General features: G+C 42.5%; 2 protein-coding genes across 2 annotated transcripts in view; one reads left to right on the forward strand and one right to left on the reverse strand.

Moving 5' to 3' along the window:
• The first annotated feature begins 2178 nt into the window (after positions 1 to 2178).
• LOC130128681 (homocysteine-responsive endoplasmic reticulum-resident ubiquitin-like domain member 2 protein) lies at positions 2179 to 11130 on the forward strand. Its single transcript, XM_056298364.1, has 9 exons — positions 2179 to 2326; positions 2786 to 3158; positions 4373 to 4450; positions 4777 to 4893; positions 7506 to 7639; positions 7845 to 7970; positions 8116 to 8403; positions 8752 to 8866; positions 9587 to 11130. Exons 2-9 carry the CDS (start codon positions 3012 to 3014, stop codon positions 9752 to 9754), a joined length of 1173 nt encoding a protein of 390 aa, XP_056154339.1. The 5' UTR covers positions 2179 to 2326; positions 2786 to 3011; the 3' UTR covers positions 9755 to 11130.
• Positions 11131 to 16129: 4999 nt separating this feature from the next.
• LOC130128720 (sodium bicarbonate cotransporter 3-like) overlaps positions 16130 to 23106 on the reverse strand; it is an 80401-nt gene continuing 73424 nt past the window's right edge. Inside the window, exons 23-26 of the mRNA XM_056298418.1 lie at positions 22247 to 22384; positions 21567 to 21667; positions 20442 to 20558; positions 16130 to 19414 (exon numbers count right to left, since the gene is read on the reverse strand). Of these exons, the coding sequence (XP_056154393.1) occupies positions 19333 to 19414; positions 20442 to 20558; positions 21567 to 21667; positions 22247 to 22384 (438 nt within the window). The 3' untranslated portion in view covers positions 16130 to 19332. The remainder of the gene's footprint in view (positions 19415 to 20441; positions 20559 to 21566; positions 21668 to 22246; positions 22385 to 23106) is intronic.

The raw sequence follows: 23106 nt of genomic DNA on the forward strand, positions 1-23106 counted from the left end.
AGGTCGTCAGTCACAGAGACACGCACGCCAGGAGAGTCCAACGTCAGCTGCAGCAGAAAAGGTACTACGACAGGTCAGCGAAGCCGATGTCACAGCTGCACGAAGGACAACACATCAGACTCCAAGAGCACGGCTGTTGGAAACCAGCAGTTGTCATCCAGCCAGCGGATACCAACAGATCCTACCACGTCCGCACAGCTGAAGGACAGGAGTACAGACGAAACAGACGTCACCTCCTGGACACAAAAGCAACACAGGCACTGACGAGAACTACGGTCAACTCACAATTCACAACACACCACACGTCTCACATGCAGCGGCTGAAACAGCCTCAGAGACTGTCCCCTACCAGACAAGGTATGGACGAGCAGTGAAGCCCAGAGAGGTTCTGGACATGTAATGTACAAGGGTGTAGGCGGATCGCTGCCCTTATCTAAAAAATAATCATAAAAAAATATTGTAAAATGTTCTTGTGATTTGTATTACCTCTTAAGTGTTTGATTACTTACCGTAGTTTAATATGCATACAGTAATATTGAATGAATGATATTGCCTGTTTTATTAAGAGTATTGACTCTATCAGTGATTACTATAAAATGTGTTTTCTTTCGTCCTGATTGTTTATATGTTTGATATAAGACATGTGCTTCTAATGTTGGGAGTCTAATGTTGATTTCAATTTCTTAAGAAGGGGGATGTAATATTCTCTAGAATATAATAGCCCGTTTGGCTATAAGGTTGATGCGATACAAGCACTCCTATTGGCTGTTAAGTTAGCTGCAAGCTGATTGGTCCAGCTGACACACGAGCGCGCCGGGGAACCACATAATCGTCAGTCTATGTTTAGCACTCAGACGAGTCACTACTGCGGAGCTAGCTACTGTATGATTGTAACCGTCACCGTTGAAATAAAGACCCTGAACTATAAAGTCGTCGTCGGATCCCTCCATATAGACAGAAAGTCAGACAGAACTCAAGGGCGTGGTAGCCCCCCCCTCGCGCTTGCGCACACACACGCACACACACACACACACACAATGCTCCAGAGGAAAACAAATGATGTTACACGATGCCAACACCAGATGGCAGTCAAAAAAGACAAACCTGAGAAGCACTGTTACTGCTCCGTGCCATTACATAACCAGATGTGTAGTTGGGAAACACCATAGAACATTCTCTGAATTATTATTTGCCATTAATCATCGAGCAATCAAGCGAGGATTTTATCGACCCTTCACATTTCATTATAACACTGCGATACCTTTATCTGTTGTAAAATAAACAGATTAGAAGTACGGCATTTTATAAAACTATCTGGCGACTTCTGAAGATTCGAGGAATCAGCTGCTTGATCAGCTGTTCCACGGGGGACGTCATCCAAAGAGGCGTAAGACCGGAAGGCATAGCAATTGCACCTTCAAAATAAAGGCATAAAACGGAACGTTTAAAATTGCTTTGAAACAAGCACAATAATCTTACCAAAATACACCATTAGGTACGATGTATATAGTGAATGCATAACTGATAAATATATATTTAAATGCCATGATGATATTGTCTTGCATGACATTTTCTGATGAATCAATCAATTGATCAAGTTGCATTTTATATAGCGCTTTTCTAGCTGCAACAGCCACTCAAAGCGCTTTACAATTAATTCACACATACGCACACACACGCACACACACAATATGAATACATGCATGTGATGACCAAGTAAATTTCGAAAAAGGATTTTGTTCAATCGTATACTTAAAAAATGAAGCATCAATGTTCTAAGTGACTATAGGAATTTCAGTGTGAAAGACCGAACAAAGACAGACTGGGGTGAACTGTGCTGTGAATAAATAAACTAAAGAAAATCACAAACACGAAATCTCTTTAGGACCACTAGCACTGACAGGAGTGTCTACTAATCAAGTCAATTTTAACACATTAAAGTGTCAAAATCTATTATAACCGTAGAATGGGAGCGTTTCACACATATCCCTATAGTCTTGATGCGTGCTCGATAAGATAAGAAATAAGGTAAGAAAATAAAAGAAGGTTGAATCCATTCACCTGGATACAGCGTTTATAGACGTGTCCAGATGAACTGATTCAACTTTCTTCGACATCCCTATAGGTTGGTTTGACATTGGTTTATTTTGAAAGGTATTACAGGAAGCTGTACATAATAGCCTTTCAGGCTTGACGCTGGTCTCCATGTTTTGCTGCAAACGAGGCTACCAGGGAAAAAAAAGGTAGCTTTATTTGCCAGTGACGAAGCGACTATGATCAAGGATTTGTGAATAAAACGGAATATCCGTTGCTGATACCAGCTAAGGTAAGTCCACTAGCTAGATCTGCCTGGCCTTCGCCTGAAACCGTCTGGTGTTGTGGAGATCGTTGGGTTATTTTTTTTAGTTTGCTTCCAACTTTCGCGTAGCTGTAACCTGCTCGATTTACTATTGCACCCTTTCCGCAGCTTTCCTTTCGTTTGCCTCATTAGGGGCAACGTCACAAACCTTTCGTTTTTACGACGGTGCCCCGGAAGCACTCGCGTAACGATTCAAGTGTGTTTCAAACTACGAAGAGCATTCAGGCAGATAAACTTGTCTTGCGTATTATGGATATGCGATGCTAAACGTTTACCTGCAACGTTTCAACACCATTTTAATTTTGCACCGTGTAAAGTTGTAATGATAAGGGCGACTAACTGAAACCACTTTAAAGACGTTTTGTGTATGTATACGATCATCTTCTGAGCTGTCACAATGTTGGTTCTCTTCTCTTTCCACATCAGGTTCCAGCTGTTGGCAGCCTGAAGGAATTTGCACTAGAGTCTAAGGTTTAACGCCACCCTCTGAACTTGATCAGAAGAAGAGGGCTCTGACATTTGTTTTGTTCCGGCCTCTAAATTTGCTAATAATGTGCACAGAACAAACAAGGTTATTCACGTAGATTTACTAAGTCCAAAGCGAAGTCTGGACTTGCCTAGATTTGCCATTGAAGACAGATGGTTTTGAGTCATGGAGCAAGGTGTTGTGGACACTCCTGTTACGCTCGTCATCAAGGCACCCAACCAGAAGTACGATGACCAGACCATTAACTGTTACCAGAACTGGACAGTTGAGAAGCTCAAAGCCCATCTGTCGGATGTGTACCCCAGTAAACCAGTGAGTGCTTCGTTTCCATTCTCAGAGGGCAGAAACCAAGATGAATATGTGAATTAGCCAATGTCTTCGCCTTCTATTTGATCTGACATCTGTCACAAACCCCCTGAATTGCAACAACCTAGCAAGGATTCATGGAAGTTCCTCACTTTTGTTTAATGGCACATACTACAGTTCTTTGCTTTGTTTAAAGAAATGTTTCTGTGATTAAAGTTCATGGACTGTTGGTAAGTGTTCAAAGCGAAGCAGCTGTTGACATGTCAGTATCCTCTGGTTAAATAGCCAGCTGCTGCAAGCTGTTTTGTCCATTCAAATAATGTTGAATTTGTATGCATGCTCTTCTTCCACATCGACGTGCATAGCATTCACAGAGTTGCACATGTTCACCTCTGGGAGCTGCCCAGCACAACCGTATCAGAACAGCTGTGGGTTAATTGCCTTGCTAAGGGATCTTTGATGGGACAACATTCATCACTCACAATGCAAACCCAGATCTTCTCAAACGGTCCAGGATTTTGCTACGGAGACCTTCTAGTCTTACAACTACCTCTCTGACATAAGGTCACAGTCACATAATAAATAGCCTCTCCTTGCTATCAGACGTCTTAAAACTCTTTTGCAATGCTTAACTCATTAAAACCTGATTAAAAATAGACGGTGGAGATTTTTCTTGTACCAGTAATCTACATCCGCTCTACTCAGTACTAGTTCAGATGCAGTCATAGTGAACCCACAGGGGAACAAACCTAAATTACTCCATTGTGATGTTTTGGTCTCTCCTTAGGAAACACACTGCCCTCATCCTCAGCACACGCTGTAGGGTATGAGGTGTGGAATGTCTTAACAAGGAGGAGTGGGGGGTGGGGCCTTGAAAGGTAGAAATACAAACTTTTCAGTTGCAGTGTGCCAGTATGATGAAGTGAGTGATCCAGAAAAGACATGCTATGACCTCGCTGTACAATCTTTCTAATCCACTGTAAAGATCCACTTATCCTTCTGACCTAACTGGTCTACTGAGGTCACTAAGTAGGCCGTCCACAGACTCGCACCAGTACCACAGCTCTACCCTTGGATGCTTTGTTCCGTTTCAAAGTAGGAATGATAGTAAGAATGATAGCCAAGCATTTTAGAAAAGTGTAAGAAAAAGTAAAATGTGTTGTTTGATGTGTTGTTTGATGTATTGACCTCATTATATATTGCTGATCTTTTACTTTTAGAGCGCCAAAGACCAGAGGTTGGTGTATTCTGGGAAGCTTCTTTTGGATCACTTTACCCTGAAAGATGTGCTCAGAAAGGTAGGTCTTCCTTTCTCTTCCTGCCCTGCCCTGCCCTCCATGCTTGTTATCTATGATGCCGGTATAGAAACATATCCACACTATCTCTATAGCTGGGTAACAAAAAAGGCTACCCTCTTTTAAATTAAATGCACTTTTAATCAATCAATAAAGAAATGTATTGGAAAATAAAAACTCTTTTTGAAGAACTATCATCAAAAAGTTGTACTTGGTAGCAATAATCCTAATAATAATCTGATCTCATTTATTGATCCCCCCCCCCATTCATTTCATTTAACACTGGCAGTTATACTTTAATTGTCTCTCTTTGCTGATGACCCCAACAGCAGGACGAATACCACATGCTTCATCTGGTGTGTGCCTCAAGGACGCCCCCTGGGTCCCCTAAGCCCCACAGCAGCCGTGGTAACAAGTTCCCAGAGGCCTCCTCAGCGGGTCCCATGGTACGTTTACCATCAGCTTCTCACACTTGGGAATGATTCCATTCATTGCCATTAATTTCATCATCAGAGCATACAGTGGATATAAAAAGGCTACACACCCCTGTTAAAATGGCAGGTTTTTGTGATGTAAAATAACGAAGCCAAGATAAGTCGGGTCAGAACTTTTTCCACTTTTTTTTAAATTGCAATCTATAAAAATAAAGTGAAAAACGTTTTAGGGAGAAAAAAAAGAAAATGTCAAACTTACCATAACCTGGTTGCATAAGTGAGCACACCCTTTTATAATTTGGGATATGGCAGTTTTCAGAGTTAACCATCCATTTTCCAAACCGCTTATCCTGCTCTCAGGGTTGCGGGGATGCTGGAGCCTATCCCAGCAGTCATTGGGCGGCAGGCGGGGAGACACCTGGACAGGCTGCCAGACTATCACACAGGGCCGACATACACCCACACACCCACACACATTCATACCTAGGGATAATTTAGTATGGCCGATTCACCTGACTTACATGTCTTTGGACTGTGGGAGGAAACCGGAGCCCCCTGAGGAAACCCACGCAGACACAGGGAGAACATGCAAACTCCACATAGGACGACCTGAGACGACCCCCCAAGGTTGGACTACCCCAGGGCTCAAACCAGAGTTAACCAATCACATTCAAACTTATTTTACTACTCCTACTCATGTAGGAGGGGTGGTATGGTGGCCCAGTGGTTAGCACTGTTGCCTCACAGCAAGAAGGTCCTGGGTTTGTATCCCAGGCCATCCCAAGTCCTTTTGTGTGGAGTTTGCATGTTCTCCCCATGTCTGCATGGATTTCCTCTGGTTGCTGCGGTTTCCTCCCACCATCAAAAAGACATGCATGTTAGGGTTAATACTCCTGTCTGTGCCCCTTGAGCAAGGCAATGGAAAGAAGAACTGGAGTTGGTCCCCAGGTGCTACAGCTGCCCACTGCTCCTATACAATAGGATGGGTTAAATGCAGAGAATAAATTCATTGTGAGAATACAATTCGTTGTAGGAGTACAATGTCAAAATAAAGTGGCTTTCTTCTCTTAAACAGTAGTTACTATATACCTGCCATCAATTAAAGTGACTCTGATTAACCCCAAATAAAGTTCAGCTGTTGCTGAAGGATTTTCTTTTTTCTTTGGATTCTCCCCCCATTTTCTCCCCAACTGTACCCAGCCAATTACCCCACTCTTTTGAGTTGTTCCGGTTCGGGGAGGGCTGCAGACTACCACATGCCTCCTCTGATACATGTGAAGTCGCCAGCTGCTTCTTTTCACCTGACAGTGAGGAGTTTCACCAGGGGGATGTAGCATGTGGGAGGGTCATGCTATTCCCCCCCAGTTCCCCCTCCCCCCCAAACAGGCGCCCCGACTGACCAGAGGGGGTGCTAGTGCAGTGACCAGGACACATACCCAGCTTCCCACAGCAGACACGGCCAATTGTGCCTGTAGGGAAGCCCTACCAATCCGGAGGTAACACGGGGATTTGAACTGGCGATCCCTGTGTTGGTAGGCAGCGGAATAGACCACTATGCTACCTGGACGCCCCTGCTGAAGGATTTTCTTGACATCTTCTTGGTTGTACCCAACTGGTCCACAAACAGCTTACAAAGCATTGTTAAAATGTATCAGTCAGGAGAGGGGTAGAAAAGAATTTCCAAGGCATTAGATATACTATGAAACACAGTGAAGACAATCATCAAGCAGAGAAAATATGGCACAACAATGGCATTACCAAGTAAAGGATGTGCCTCCAAAACTGATGAGAAGACGAGGAGAAACCTGGTCAGGGAGGCTGCCAAGAGGCCTACAGGAACATTAAAGAAGCTGCAGGAATATCTGGCAAGTATTGGTTGCTCCCTACATGTGACGTCTCCTGTATTCTTCATGTGTCTGGGCGATGGGGTAGGGTGGCAAGACGGAAGCTTTTTCACATGGGGAAAAAAAACATCCAAGCCCGGCTAAATCTTACAAAAAGATACATCCAGTCTGCTAAAATCATGTGGTGAAAAATGCATTATGGTCTGATGAGACCAAGGTTGAACTTTTTGGCCATAATTCCAAAGGGTATGTTTTGCACAAAAACCACACAGCCTATCACCAAAAGAACAGCTTACCCACGGTGAAGCATGGTGGTGGCAGCATCATGCTTTGCGGCTGCTTTTCTTCAGCCGGAACTGGGGCATTAGTCAAATTGGAGGGAACCATGAAGAGCTCCAAATACAGGTCGATTTTGGCACAAAACCTTCAGGCATCTGCTAAAAAGATGAAGAGGAATTTCACCTTTCAGCATGACAACGACCCAAACCATTCATCCAAATCAACAAAGGAATGCTTCACCAAAAGAAGATTTTTTTTAACTTTATTTTTATAGATTGCAATTTAATAGAAAAAGTGGAAAAATTATGACACGATTTTACATCACAAAAACCTGCCATTTTAACAGGGGTGTGTTGACTTTCTATATCCACTGTACTTATCATCGTCCAGTTATGGTCATCTACACAATCTAAATCTTCTCCAGCAGATAAGATTCATTAGCCTCTTCCAAATGAAGTCTTCAGTCATTAGTAACGTTCAAAGTTTTATTTCATGACACAGGCCCATCAGAGTTCTACTAGCCCCGCCCCCAGTCAGGGCAATCAGTCACCTTCACCCGGAGAGAGCAGCGATGGACTTAGACATCGGGCAGGGCCACTCCCTTACTACCCAGTGCACCCAGCTTTCGTGCAAGGGTAGGAGTCCATAGTCATATCACAAGTCATTATACTTTTTGATATCAAAATGGCCTTTGCAGTTTCCTCAACCAGTTGTTAATGATGGCTAATAGTAAACTAATCTCAGAATATAGTATGTAAAACCAAAGCCATGCAAGACTGATGTGCAGCTGGTCTGATAGCAGTGTCCTTGGGATGTAATGTTCTCATTTATCTTTGCCAGCTCTGCATGGAACCAGTACTACCCTCAGTCAACTCCTCCCACAAACATGCCAGCGTATCCTTCTTACAACCCCTTGACACTAATGTGGTGGCAACAGCTATATGCTCAGCAATACTACATGAATTAGTGAGTCCCTTTGTGTTTCCTTCTCACCATATTGAATATTTACCAAACTTTAGTCTGTGAAAACAGTGACAGTGTCATGATTCCTCCATCACCAACTTTTCCCCTGGCCTCTTTCTCCCCCGTCCACTGTTACTCCATTCTCCAGTCAGGCGTTGGCAGCTTCCTCTCAGCATCTCAGGCCAGACCAGCCTGCAACCCAATCAAACCAATCAGAGCTCCCCATCCAGCCCCCTCAGGAGGCGCGCCCTGGCAATGCTGAGGTCCAGTTGAATGCCCAGGGAGGGGAGATTCTGAATGAGGAGGAGCAGAACCGCGACTGGCTGGACTGGGTGTACGTGATGTCGCGTGCAGCCATCTTACTCAGTATAGTCTACTTCTACTCGTCCTTCAGTCGCTTTGTCATGGTGATGGGGGCCATGCTTGTGCTCTACCTGTAAGTGCTTTCCAGTTGATTGTGTGTAACTCATCTGGTGTTGAAAATGCTGCCCTTTTAGCCTCCTCAATCCAAATCCATCTCCTAAAAGCTGTATAATGATGAAGGATCCAGTAGTCAAAAGAATAAAATGAAACCTTATCTTGCGTGGCCAAAATTTTATGTGGCGTTAAATAATTACATATCTTTTGTTTGAAGAGTCATGAGTCGACTTTTCTTTTCTCTTGGTTTACCTTATTTTGCAATAAAGTCTTGCTGTTCAATAGCTGTGTGTTGCATTTACTTGCACCGCCTTGTTACAGCAAGCAGTTTTCTGTGATATTGCTCTGTTGTCACTGTATTATGAAGGCACCAGGCAGGCTGGTTTCCTTTTAACATGGAGAATGAACCGCAGCTGCCTGGAGACGGTGCCCGTCAAGGTGACATGGAGGGAGAGCTACACAACCACGACATACAAGAAATGGTAATTAGCCCACTCATCTGTCTTAACTTTAGCAAGTACCCCCATCCCATTCAGATCAGAACAATAAGATTAGTCACTGGAAAACTGATGACATTGTTTCTACAATACCGTTTATTGAGATATAAAACTCTAGCTCACTGACTGGTTTGTACAGACTTCAAATTTTATATATGGAGAAACAAGTTTTTAATATGCAGATAATAACAAACTTATGTATTTACATTATTTTAAAATTTCGCTATGTATCCAAGTATCCCACTGAGCACCTTTAGCATCTTTAATAGTAAGTAAAATCTTACTTACAGAAAAAAAACATTACATTACATTAAACTTACTATGTTCAGTAATACAAATGCATGATAATATGAATACTGGATAATTATAAATCTGTCAACCATTCTTCAAGATGTAAGCAACAGCGTTGTTTATTTTAGAGACATTACGCATAGCAGCGTTTCCCCTAATATTAGTTTCTAACCGTTGGAGTCTGAGACACAGCTTCATATGTGGGGGTCTGGTGGCATCCTCCTGCAAGAAGAAAATTTGAACAAAGCATCTGTTCAAAAATGAATTTTTGCAACATACAAAAAAAAAAAAAAGAATTTGACAGCACAAACTGTTAATCAAGCAACAAAACAAAAAAAGGAGAAAAAAAAGTGCCATCCAGCAACACCCAAAGCCTTTTTTTTTTTTTAAAGTGAACTACTTTCATCACCCCAGGAGCGAGTGATGGATGAAGGTGTGGATGATGACGGGGAAAGCGGAGAGGAAGGAGCGGACGAGCCCAACGGGATGCCCCACACTGGCTTCCTGTCATCAACCTGGTCCTTCATCATAACCTTCTTCATGTCCCTCATCCCCGAGGGCCTGCCGAATGCTGCTAACTGAGCCACGGTCACTGGACCCCACCACAGTATCCAAGATGGACCAATTCTCTTTTTCAAGATTTTTGGTCTCGTATATAATCCTTTTCCCCCCTTCCTGCTCAGAGGATTGATTTTGATTGCCAGGCAACATGTTCCCTGTAGCGTCCTTTATATCTACAGCTTGGAGTCCAAGCATTAATGACAGATGCTATTACTTCTTTTATCTGTTTAACCATCTGAAAATCCACACCATGTTCACTGGAATCATTGTGTATGGACAAACTGGACCACAGCGCCACAGAACTATTTTGTATGAAATGAACACAAGGGTGTTGAATTGTCAAATGACAACATAAAGAGTATGAAATGTGAATTGCCCCTGACTTTATGGAAATGGTGAAAATAATAGTAATCTCTGTTACGGTAGTGTAATAGACTGCATTACTATAAGTTTTCATAGCGTGATAGCCAGTACCTTTATAATACTGCACCAAGATCATAACACTATTGCTTCCTAACAAACTGAACAATTCTAGTCTTTGTACAGTAGTTGCAGTGTTTGTTGAAACTGTTTTGCTAGTCTACAGTATTTACCAGTTTATAGATGCAACTGCATTCAAGTAAGAAGATACAAGGGGCACCACCTAATCTAACTAAAATGGATTGAATCTCTGTCTACCCTTCAATTTTCTCAACAACCAGTCATCCGATTGACTTTACACTTGGTAGGTGTATTGCTGAGGACTCAAGGAAGTGCAGTGTCGAGTGTGAAGTTGTTCGTATGAGCGATTGTCAAGAAAATAGAAGGTCAGATATATCCAGCCATCCATTATCTTAACCGCTTACCCTGCTCTCAAGGTCGCGGGGATGCTGTAGCTTATTCCAGCAGTCATTGAGCGGTAGGCAGGGAGACACCCTGGACAGGCCGCCACGCCATCACAGGGTAAGACAGATATACATACGTACATATAGACAGACGTTCTTCCCATGGCGACTGGACGGCGCCACTCTGCCATTGTAACCCACAGTGTGGTCAGAGGGAGTAATACACTTGAACGGGCACTGCACTTGTAATATAACATGTCTAAGTACAGTTGATGATAGTCCCATGTGACCTCTCAAAGGGCTAAAATTAATAGTTCCATTCTAAAATCAAAAATGAAATAAAAATGTTTCTCAAGTTGATTATATTGTGATAAAGATTTGATGTTTCGCGTGGGATGAGCTGGAAGACAGGAGAGTAGGAGAATAGACCCACCTGATTTAGTGAAATGTAGCAGAGGGTGATCTACAATAGCTTGAAGGCTGAGCCAAGCCAATACAGGACTCTCAAATTCAACCTTGGGAGAAATGTAATTTAACTGTCAATAAATATCTTAGGCCTAACAAAGCTCAAAATTATTTTTCTGGCTTGATTATTCTTGTGAAATTCATTTGTGCTCTGTCCATCTTTTGAAAAGTGTCTTGTCTATTTTGAAGTTTCATATATATATATATGTGTGTGTGTGTGTGTGTGTGTGTGTGTATATATATACATATATATATATATGTGTGTGTATATATATATATATATATATATATACACTACCGTTCAAAAGTTTGGGATCACCCAAACAATTTTGTGTTTTCCATGAAAAGTCACACTTATTCACCACCATATGTTGTGAAATGAATAGAAAATAGAGTCAAGACATTGACAAGGTTAGAAATAATGATTTGTATTTGAAATAAGATTTTTTTTACATCAAACTTTGCTTTCGTCAAAGAATCCTCCATTTGCAGCAATTACAGCATTGCAGACCTTTGGCATTCTAGCTGTTAATTTGTTGAGGTAATCTGGAGAAATTGCACCCCACGCTTCCAGAAGCAGCTCCCACAAGTTGGATTGGTTGGATGGGCACTTCTTGCGTACCATACGGTCAAGCTGCTCCCACAACAGCTCAATGGGGTTCAGATCTGGTGACTGCGCTGGCCACTCCATTACCGATAGAATACCAGCTGCCTGCTTCTGCTCTAAATAGTTCTTGCACAATTTGGAGGTGTGTTTAGGGTCATTGTCCTGTTGTAGGATGAAATTGGCTCCAATCAAGCGCTGTCCACTGGGTATGGCATGGCGTTGCAAAATGGAGTGATAGCCTTCCTTATTCAGAATCCCTTTTACCCTGTACAAATCTCCCACCTTACCAGCACCAAAGCAACCCCAGACCATCACATTACCTCCACCATGCTTAACAGATGGTGTCAGGCATTCTTCCAGCATCTTTTCATTTGTTCTGCGTCTCACAAACGTTCTTCTTTGTGATCCAAACACCTCAAACTTGGATTCATCCGTCCACAACACTTTTTTCCAGTCTTCCTCTGTCCAATGTCTGTGTTCTTTTGCCCATCTTAATCTTTTTCTTTTATTGGTCAGTCTCAGATATGGCTTTTTCTTTGCCACTCTGCCCTAAAGCCCGCAGCCGCCTCTTCACTGTAGATGTTGACACTGGTGTTTTGCGGGTACTATTTAATGAAGATGCCAGTTGGGGACCTGTGAGGCGTCTGTTTCTCAAACTAGAGACTCTAATGTACTTATCTTCTTGCTCAGTTGTGCAACGCGGCCTCCCACTTCTTTTTCTACTCTGGTTAGAGCCTGTTTGTGCTGTCCTCTGAAGGGAGTAGTACACACCGGTGTAGGAAATCTTCAATTTCTTAGCAATTTCTCACATGGAATAGCCTTCATTTCTAAGAACAAGAATAGACTGTCGAGTTTCAGATGAAAGTTCTCTTTTTCTGGCCATTTTGAGCGTTTAATTGACCCCACAAATGTGATGCTCCAGAAACTCAATCTGCTCAAAGGAAGGTCAGTTTTGTAGCTTCTGTAACGAGCTAAACTGTTTTCAGATGTGTGAACATGATTGCACAAGGGTTTTCTAATCATCAATTAGCCTTCTGAGCCAATGAGCAAACACATTGTACCATTAGAACACTGGAGTGATAGTTGCTTGAAATGGGCCTCTATACACCTATGTAGATATTGCACCAAAAACCAGACATTTGCAGCTAGAATAGTCATTTACCACATTAGCAATGTATAGAGTGTATTTCTTTAAAGTTAAGACTAGTTTAAAGTTATCTTCATTGAAAAGTACAGTGCTTTTCCTTCAAAAATATGGACATTTCAATGTGATCCCAAACTTTTGAACGGTAGTGTATATACACACACACATACATAATATGTGTGTGTGTGTGTGTGTGTGTACACTAATGAGCCAAAACATTATGACCACTAACAGGCAAACCAAATAATGTTGATTGTTGATCATCTCCAACAAGGGCACATGTCAAGGTCTGGGTAGATTGGATGGTAAGTGAACAATCAGTTCTCTTAGTCAACGTGTTGGAAGCAGGAGATATGTGCAGGAGTAAAGACCTGAGTGACTTTGACGAGGGCCAAATTGTTATGGCCAGATGACTGGGTTAGAGCATCTCTGAAACAAGGCTTGTGGGGTGCTCCCAGTCAGCAGCGGTGAGCCCCTACTGACAGTAGTCCAAAGAGGTACAAACTGGCAACAAGGTGTTGGGCGCACAAGACTCATCGATGTGCGAGGTCAACAAAGGCTATCCCATCTGGTCCGAATCAACACAAGGTCTACTGTGGCACAAGTCAGAAAATTTTAATGATGGTTACAGGAGGAATGTGTCAGAACACACAGGGCATCATACCCTGCTGGTCAAAGTGCCCATGATGACTCCTGTCCACCATCAAAATCACCTACAATGGGCATGCAAGCATTGGAACTGGACCTTGGGGCAGTGGAAGAAGGTAGCCTGTGCTGCATGCATACTGGAAGTCCCCAAGTCCAAATGGGAGACACCGCCAAAGTTGGTTGAGAATGTCAGCTAAGATCCTGTGGGACTTCCAAGTTCCAGACTGACCAGCAAGTGCTGGCTAACCCACCAGACATTGTGGTGGTTGACAAGGAACAGAAGACAGCAGTAGTGATCGATGTAGCAATCCTGAGCAACAGCAACATCGGACAGAAAGAGCACGAGAAGCGCAGAATGAACCCTCAAACTTCCAGGCCTCTGGTAGAGGACCCGAGGTAGCCAGTGAAGCATTGCAGGAATGGCAGTGATGAGTTCATGTCTCTTGGAATTTGTTAACAGTCTGGCAGCTGAGTTTTGAATGAGCTGGAGGCGGGAGATGGACTTTGATTTGAGCCCTGAATACAGGGAGTTACAATAATCCAGACGTGATGAGATGAATGCATGGATGACTTTTTCAAGGTCCGTTTGAGATTTTTTTTTTTTACTTTTGTGATGTTTGTAATTATTAGAAAGGAAGACTGTACTCTGTTTGATTTCTGTGTCAAAACGGAGTTCAGAGTCAAGAAAGACACCCAAATTGCGGGCAGAGTGCTTAACATTGGAGGACAGGTTCTCTAGACACTTGTCCAGGTTGCCAGTTAGGTTAGGGGGGCTGAATAAAAGGACCTCAGATTTGGACTCATTAAGCCGGAGGAAGTTTTGTGACATACAGCCTTTGATATCGAAGCGACAAGCCATAAACCGAGAAAGATCGTGTGGGTCATTACCAGTAAGCGGTACATAAAGCTAGGTGTCATCTGTAGAACAGTGAAAATTAATATGATGACGGATGATCTGACCCAGGGTGAGCATGTAAATGGAAAAGAATAATGGACCAAGAATTGACCCCGGGGGACACCACATATGAGGGGAGCTGGGGATGAGGAGAATTCTCCCATTATAACAGAAAAAGATCTGTCAGATAGGTAGGATTGGAACCAGGCAAGAGCAGTATATATCATTTATGCCAACAGTTTTCCATGTGATTTAAAAGGATGTCATGGTCGACTGTATCAAAAGTGGAACTCCGGTCAAGCAGAATTAAAATTGAACAAGCACCAGAGTCAGTGGTGACTAATAAGTCGTTGGTAACTTTAATGAGAGCTGTTTCTGTGCTGTGGTGGATATGGAATCCTGATTGAAATTTGCTTGAAAATACTGCTATTCATGTGTGTGTGATTAGTTGAAGAGCAACAGACTTTTCTATGATTTTGGTGTACCATAGTCTTCAGCTCCTGGCTATCAGGGTGCAGGACGTCCTGGTCCTTAGAATTCAGCTGCTCTGGGTTCCTCATATTTGCATCATGGCCTTTCTCATTTGCCCCACAGGTGAGATGAGATGTGAACAACCTGCATGTGGTAAATACTTCTAATTCCAGAAGAATAGACCCCTCCATTGTAGAATATGAAAGTAAATGATTTCTTATTCATCTCTGCACTAACCCAAGCAACTTGTGTGATGGTTTTCTCACAGGGAACAGGCAAAGCTAGCGCTCACTGTACAGCCGCAAATAAGCCAGCAAGGTCAAGAGGTACGTCATGCAGCTGCAGGCTGACTATGAAATAGCTATTTCATCCTTGAGGACTCCTGGTGTAACTGCAAAGCCAAGTAAAACAGTAGTGACAGAACTGGATTTATTCGGGGTTTTTTTTTTGTTTTGAGATTTCCCCCTTTTTTTGTCCCCAATTACCCCACTCTTCCGAGCTGTCCCTGTCTCTGCTCCACCCCCTCTGCCGATCCAGGGAGGACTGCAGACTACCACATGCCTCCTCTGATACAAGTGGAGTCGCCAGCCGCTTTTCACCTGACAGTGAGGAGTTTCACCAGGGGGACATAGCGCATGGGAGGATCATGCTATTCCCCACAGGTCCCCCTCCCCCCTGAACAGGCGCCCCAACCGACCAGAGGAGACGCTAGGGCAGCGACCAGGACACACGCCCACATCTGGTTTCCCACCCGCAGACATGGCCCAATTGTGTCTGTAGGGACGCCCGACCAAGCCAGAGGTAACATAGGGATATGAACCGGCAATCCCCATGTTGGTAGGCAATGGAATAGACCGCTATGCTACCCGGACACCTAGAAGTGGATTTATTTATTCCTTTTTTTAAATTTATCTCAATGTTCCCCGTCCTCATGCCTCCATCCACTATTCTCCAAAAGCATGGCCACAGTTTGCCTGAGGTCTGGAACCTGGAGGTCGAGGCCAACAGGTGGAAAACGTCAGTCTGTGTCATCATGGCTGAAAACTGCCAGCCCCACTTCACAACTGTATTCGAGAATGACGTCTACAGAGTACTCAAGATATCCAAAATCAAAATATGACTAGCACTTATCAACACATGGCAAGCTTGTATCTATATGCAGTCGACGCATTTTCATGAAGACGTTTCAGTGTCAAGCTTGTAGCTCTGTGTGTAATTGTGACAAGAGGAGAACGGTCCTCCAACTTCCTCTTTAGTCACACAAAGCACCCCATCGACCTCGACTCTCATTAAATACGATTTACCAGGATCTCAATGAAGAGAAAGAGAACATTCATTTATATATATTTTTATTGCTTTCCATTGACCGTTACAAAAAAATAGCTTCCGCCCTACATCACCATTCAATCTTACAACGGGAGGCTGCTCTGTGCTTCAATGATGTCAGCTGTCTGTTGTACATCACAACAATCTATTGTAAGGTATGGATGTAGTGGAGGGTTTAAACACCTGTATATGCCAATATAAATCTTGGATTTAAAAAAAAAATCAGTGTATCTGAAACAATAGACTTCTCACATCAAAAAAAAAAACATATTACCAAAACAAATTGATAGTAAACTAAAAATATAATCTTTTGTATCTTGGTTATACTGACACAAATTTCATCGTTTCATCACCACTACGTAAAGCTGAGTGTGACTGGAGATGCTGAAGTTAAGATTTAAACAGCACACCACAGGAAATCAATGGGAAATAACTTGTGAATCGACACAGATGTTGTCAAATACTGTATGAAGACTGAATTTAAAATAAAGATTACATTTTTTTTAAACGTAAGAGATTTCATAAATATTATTGAAGGTACAATAATGTGATTGACATTAAGTGACATTTCTAAAAACACGTACCTCAGTATTGATTACAGAACTTTGATATCTGTGAACAAACATTACAGCCGTGACATTATTGTACAAATACAAAACAATATATCGGAATATATTTGGAAATGGGAGAAAAAGCTGGTAGCTGAGTAACATCGTGCAAGATGTTGCTGTGGCTCAGGCTATGACGTTCACAGACTCGACAATCAACAGAACAACACGAGACACGAGCTCCAACATTAAGAATTGCCTACGCATTTATTCTTGTGACGCGATGCTCCATCTTTGGCATCTCTGCTGCCACGTGTGTTACCTGTACATCTGTTTTGAAAACTTCAGTTATGAATAAAAGACACACACAAAGAGCTTCCACAAGGCACATAAGCTATTGTCTGTATAGCTAGCTAGACACCAACGAAGCCAACGAAACAGACTCAAAACTGATAAATTCCTCTTCACCTGATCATTAGCTAGGTTTATCGAGCCATACATTGCATGGCTTGAATACTTCTTTATTATTGCTAAAACAGAACTGCACTTAGCAAGAGAACAACTTCATAGAATACACCGATAGATTTTACAAGTACTGTAGAAATATTTTGCATAAAAGGACATCTGTAATACTGAACTTACCAATTTACCTTTACACCACATATTACATACACAGACAGTATAAAAACAGGTGCAAGTGGGGTTCTAACCATTTTCTATATATTGTCTATTTAATTTGCACTACATCATATATCTTGTAAAGATTGTATTTATCAAAATAGTTGTGATCCCAGCAATGACAGAGGAAACAAATAATCTGTTTTTAAATAGAGTTAATTACCGGCTTGAGTTGTGACAAAGGTATTGAGAGGAACCGCGGTCAGAAACCATTCCTGACTCCTGAGTTCGAGAACAGACGGTTTTCATTTTGGACAACAGCTCTATGGACATTGTAGGAGGAGAATAAACCTTTTGAGACGCAATACGACTACATGCCCTTGTAGGTAAGAAACTATATTCTACTGGCGAATGCATCTAAAGTGCTTTTTGTACAGTACAATGGCACTGTATGGCCTCTCAAGTCAGCTTCCTAAAACAACGAGAAGAACATACATGCAATGATATTCCTCCAATGGCATATCTGAAGAATGTCATTCAACCTAAAAATAAACTGGCCAACATGTAAGCAGCAATATAATCACTAAGTACTCTAGGCATTCAGGGAGGTGGGTGAGGAGACCATCATAGACTAGATATGTCGGGAAGCAGTATTCCTAGTGTTGGTAGTGTATCTGAATGTACATTCTTTATTTTGGTTAATGTCGGTTGATGGACCAAACTGGTTATGAAGTCTCATAAGTTGACAACAATAGGATCTGAATGGCTTTGATCCAATGTGTGTAGAAGCTGGTGTAGATAGTTATTGGGACTAAATGGTTTAGGTGTGTGTGTGTGGGGGGGGGGCAGTTCAACACAGACCATGAGGGACAACTCACAGTGTAAGCTAATTTAACACTAGAACGACCGGGATTTCACTCCTACCTACAACAACCATGGGCCGTCAAAATGTCCACCGGTTTTTAAACTCTATATTCTGTCAAGATAAATACCCAATTGAGATATTAACGCATTACATATGTTAGTATGTCTGTTAAGAAACGACTGACAGCAAAATTAAAATTTTAACAACTTTAATACTATTTTTCAAACAATTTAAAATGGCCGCTGTCCAACGCCTGTAAATACTGCAACGCCTCGGTGGTAGTCATGGTACGTCTGAAATGGTGGCTGTACCAACATGTTGGCAATAATCAAAAATCAAGTTTAGACTAATACTCTGCACTGGAGAACACTATTGTGTTTCAAGGGCAGAGCAATGAACTTCGCGAAGGAAATGACGCGAACAACACACGTCATAAATAGTGACATGACGTGCACGATGATGCGCAAATTACGAGCCGTCTTTTTGACCACTCGTGGTCGTTTTAGGTAGATCTTATCCTAACTTTTTTTTGTGCAACTGATCTAAAACTCATTTTAATGCAAATATATGCAATTTTAGGAGCATTTCGGAGCAGCAGGTCTATCTTTTTTCCCCCCACAAAGTTATTAAACTTTAAAAATCCAAAACTGTCAAAATGGCGGCCTTGGTCGTTCTAGTGTTAACAAAATGTATAGTGCTATGAAGCTGCTAAAATGACAACAAAAAGAAAACACACTAAAACAAATTAAAATATACAATAAATTTAGAAATTAAAATTCAGTTTTCAGCATCCAGAAGGACAATCCATGATCCGCACCAATGAGGCCCCTTCCTTTGGCATCTGTGGTTGCGATGAGTGAGTGATTCACAAGGGGAAGAGGGTTTTAAAAGGTTCCATAAAACAGTGGGCTTCGGTGGGCAGTAACAGCAGTTTGTTCAGTCCCCCCCAGCAACATGTGCTTTACTGCAGGGCAGTCAATTATATGTACACTGGAGATGAAAGACTCCAAGAGTTTAGTGGAGCAGGACTGACCGCCCTCAAGGGAGCTCGCCTCTTTTACCCCCCCCAGAGGGGAGCACTCTGGGAAGGCTGCAGGGCTCCTTCCCTCCAACAGCGACACCTTCAGTGGAGGGGTGGGGGTGAGAGTGTTGTGCGGGGAAAGGTACCTGGAAGGAAGGCCTTCTTCATCACAAGAAGGTCTCTGCACTAGGATGCTCTCCCGGCATTTCTGGACTGACATCGACTCTAACGCAGGCCACCTTCTCCTGGCTGTGACGGAGAGACGAGGAGGGAGAGGGATGGAGGAGGGAGATGAAACGCTAGCGTCAGCACGGGTTAATGATAGAGTTAAGTATGGAGCACACTCACAGATGTGAAATTTTGTCAGGCTGGGAAAGTGCCAGACAATGCTCTCTTCACAAGATGCTTTCAGAAAATAGTTTAAACACCTTAGGCTTGTTGATGACACAGTTCACGGGAAGTCGGTGTTAAACAATGCAGTTATTATCATAACAGTTACAGAGGCAAGATTTTTTTTAGCAATGTTATTATCAACAATGAATAACTCGTATGAAAAGAACTCAGTCGGTGTTGCATACTTTTTTTAGCAACGTGTCAGACCACATATTTTTTTCTTTTTTGGACCCCCCCCCCTTTTTCTCTTCAATTATACCCGTCCAATCACCCCTCTCTTCTGAGCCGTCCCAATCACTGCTCCGATGCCTCTGCCGAATGCCAATCCAGGGAGGGCTGCAGACTACCACATGCCTCCTTCGATACATGTAGAGTCGCCAGCTGCTCCTTTTCACCTGACAGTGAGGAGTTTCACCAGGGGGACGTAGTGTGTGGGAAGCTCACGCTATTCCTCCCAGATCCCCCTCCCCCCTGAACAGGCACCCGGCCGACCAGAGGAGGCGCTAGGGCAGCGACCAGGACACATAACCACATCCGGCTTCCCACCCACAGACACGCCCAATTGTGTCTGTAGGGATGCCCGACCAAGCCGGAGGCAACACGGGGATTCAAACCGGCAACCCCCATGTTGGTAGGCAACGGAATAGACCGCCATGCCACCCGGATGCCCGGACCACATATTTTTAAAGCAACAGATTATAAGGATGAACAGAGGACTTTACCACACTATCTCCTATGTTTAGAGGATTCATATCGCCAAAGTTTAAGCAAACATACTGTGTGGGACTATACTTAAAAGAAGTGTATGGATCCAAAATTTGTGAATACAGGGATGTAGGATATCCTTGAAAGGGCCAGCTAATGGGAGAGTTGTCACAACTACCTGCCGCTACGCTTCACGGGCTGGGCACACGAGTCAGGGCCTGAGTTCACTGCCTTCCATGCCCCGCTTCTGGCCATTTCATCAGAGATATTAACAACTGAGGGGTCAGAGTCAGAGCTACATGCCAAAACGCAAACACACAGACAGACACACAAACAGAAAAACAGACACACAAGCAGGTAGACAACAGAGTCAGCAGGGAAGGTTTAGTGTAGTACAATTAAAACAGGCAGACACTGACACACACATTAGTTAGGAGATAAACAACAAGTTACAGCACAAAAAAGGCTGGTAGGGAACAATAGGCTGACTCTTTTCAGCATTGCACACCAAACAAGACACATATGTACCCTTGTTGACAAGTGTTCTGGAAGGTGAGCAAGAATTTTTTTTTCTTGCCATTATGTCTGTACTGAGTTAACTGCATATTTGCTGGTTAGTTGGTCAGGGTTATTTTTAATGTCCAAAACCTTTTATTTGTTTTTCCTGCCGTGGCATGGCAGTATGTACAGTAGCAAATGTTTTGTCACTCATTCTCAAAACAGATCATCAACACAACAAAAAGCTGCGTTTTCTCAAGCCTAAGTCTGCTCTACGAAGTGTCAGTTTTGGCCATGCATTCTGTGCTACAGCAAATATTACTAATAATGGTTATAACGCAGCCGTGGGGGGTCAGATGTTTTGCACCAGACACCCACCCCTACCGCCACTTCTTCCATGGAGAGACTGTTGGGCACTAGTCCTATTCTGTATGATCTGTTCAAAATAAACACGACACACTGATTTTCATTCTCAGAATTATAGTTTCATGCTAAAAAAATGAAATAAATATGATGCTGGGGGACAATTATCATGGTTATAAAGATGTAGCTTAGTGAATAAAAATTAAGGTGAATTTTATTTCTCCATGTTTTTGACAAAAATGTACCTTCTATATTTTATCCATCAACTGTAGATAATCTCACAAATAGGGTGCACTAATTCATTATAATGGGTGCAATTTTTGAAATGATTACAATGTAAAGGTATATTTGCATGTATACAATGCACTAAGTAAAGCATTGTTGTCCGTTTCCAGTTGGAGTCTGCAGTATGTGTACCATCAGAGTAAAGGGCATGACTTACCTCCCTGTGAGGGTTTTGACTGGGATGTTGAGCTGGTTTGACTCGTCATAGTGGACCTTAAGTCCTACCTCGTCCTCTTGCTGCCGCCTGGACTGGGCCTCCTGACACCAGGAGACAACAGCATAACATGAAGGTTTACGTAATGGCATCGCTAAAAGCCCAACCAGTAATTGTGATATGGCGCCTGTTGTTGAAACAATGGCCACAGTGATGTTTGACTCAAGATAAGGTTGAGAGACAGCAGTGAGAACACATCATGGCCCTTGTGCAACTCCTGTGGCTGTATTTATATTTAGATCTGGGCATGTATGTTAAACTCCTTCAGGAAAAATGCAATTAAACCCCATGTTGAAATCAATAAATAATTTGATTTATATCATTAATTAGGATTTAAAGCAAAATAAATACAGATATGGATAAATAAATACAGAAAGCAAAATAAATACAGTATGGCAGCACTGTAGTGTTTTATCATATTATACTGCATCGAAAGAACAAAGAAATACTTTTGTCATGAATGGAGTCATCCAGGCAGCTCGAGATTGAACAATAATTGAAAATACCTGCTGTTATCTTCCCGCTTTGCCTTTTAGGCAAGAAATAGTTTTGCTGCAACAGAAGGGTGATATAAAAGCCAAGGAGGCTGCCACAACAATAATTAGAGTTATTAGGAGCGCTACCATTTTCTCCTGCTCTTTCTTTTTCTTGTCATCTTCTTTCTTCTTCTTGCTTTCAGGTATCAAGTCGTCAAGCCAGCTTAACTCCCTCTTAGTGAAGAAGAAGTCTAGTAGCTTCCGAATAAAGACCAGGGCCAGCACCTGGGAGAGAGAAAGACTTAAAACATGAGCTGTCCTCTCAAAGCCAGCCTCACTAAAAATGCTAGTTTTATTGATCTGAAATGGGAAAATATAACTGCAAAGAGTGAAAGTCTAAAAACTCACAAAGACTGTGGTAACTTGAAACCACGTGGATCCCCCCCCCCCCACATTATATATCATTGGGAGTGACAAAGAAGGACAGGATTAGGAACGAGTATAGTATTAGAGGGACAGCTGTGAGGGCAATTCATATTTGATGTTTGCTTACTTTTAATCTTTCCCCATGTATGACCTATACAATGTTTAACTTTATTTTATGTTGCTTAAAGTCCATGTGTAAGAGAACAAAGGTAGTCTTATAAGGCGTCTTCTCCAGGTGCACAAATAAAGGCCTATTGTTAACTGTTGGTTGATAGCAGAGGAATGTATGGGAGATTCACTGAGTGTAGCAAGACTGTACACACTAACTGGAGAAGTGGCCTTGGTGGATGAGAGCTGGAAGACATGAGATAAGGAGGGGAAGAACAGACACCTGCCCTATAAGAGAGACTGTACTGTATTAATCGGGGCGCATTCAAGCATCTGGGTTTGAGTGCGTCTGTTCATTGAACATATATTAAAATCATGTGACAAAACTGTAAGAGATTTTTGTCTTGCTCCTCATTTAATGTCAGAGTGGAATTAAATAAATAATTGCCACGACAACAGCTCAGGCTGGACGG

This window comes from Lampris incognitus, chromosome 18, assembly GCF_029633865.1.
Source record: "Lampris incognitus isolate fLamInc1 chromosome 18, fLamInc1.hap2, whole genome shotgun sequence".
In the NCBI taxonomy this organism is placed as follows: Eukaryota; Metazoa; Chordata; class Actinopteri; order Lampriformes; family Lampridae; genus Lampris; species Lampris incognitus.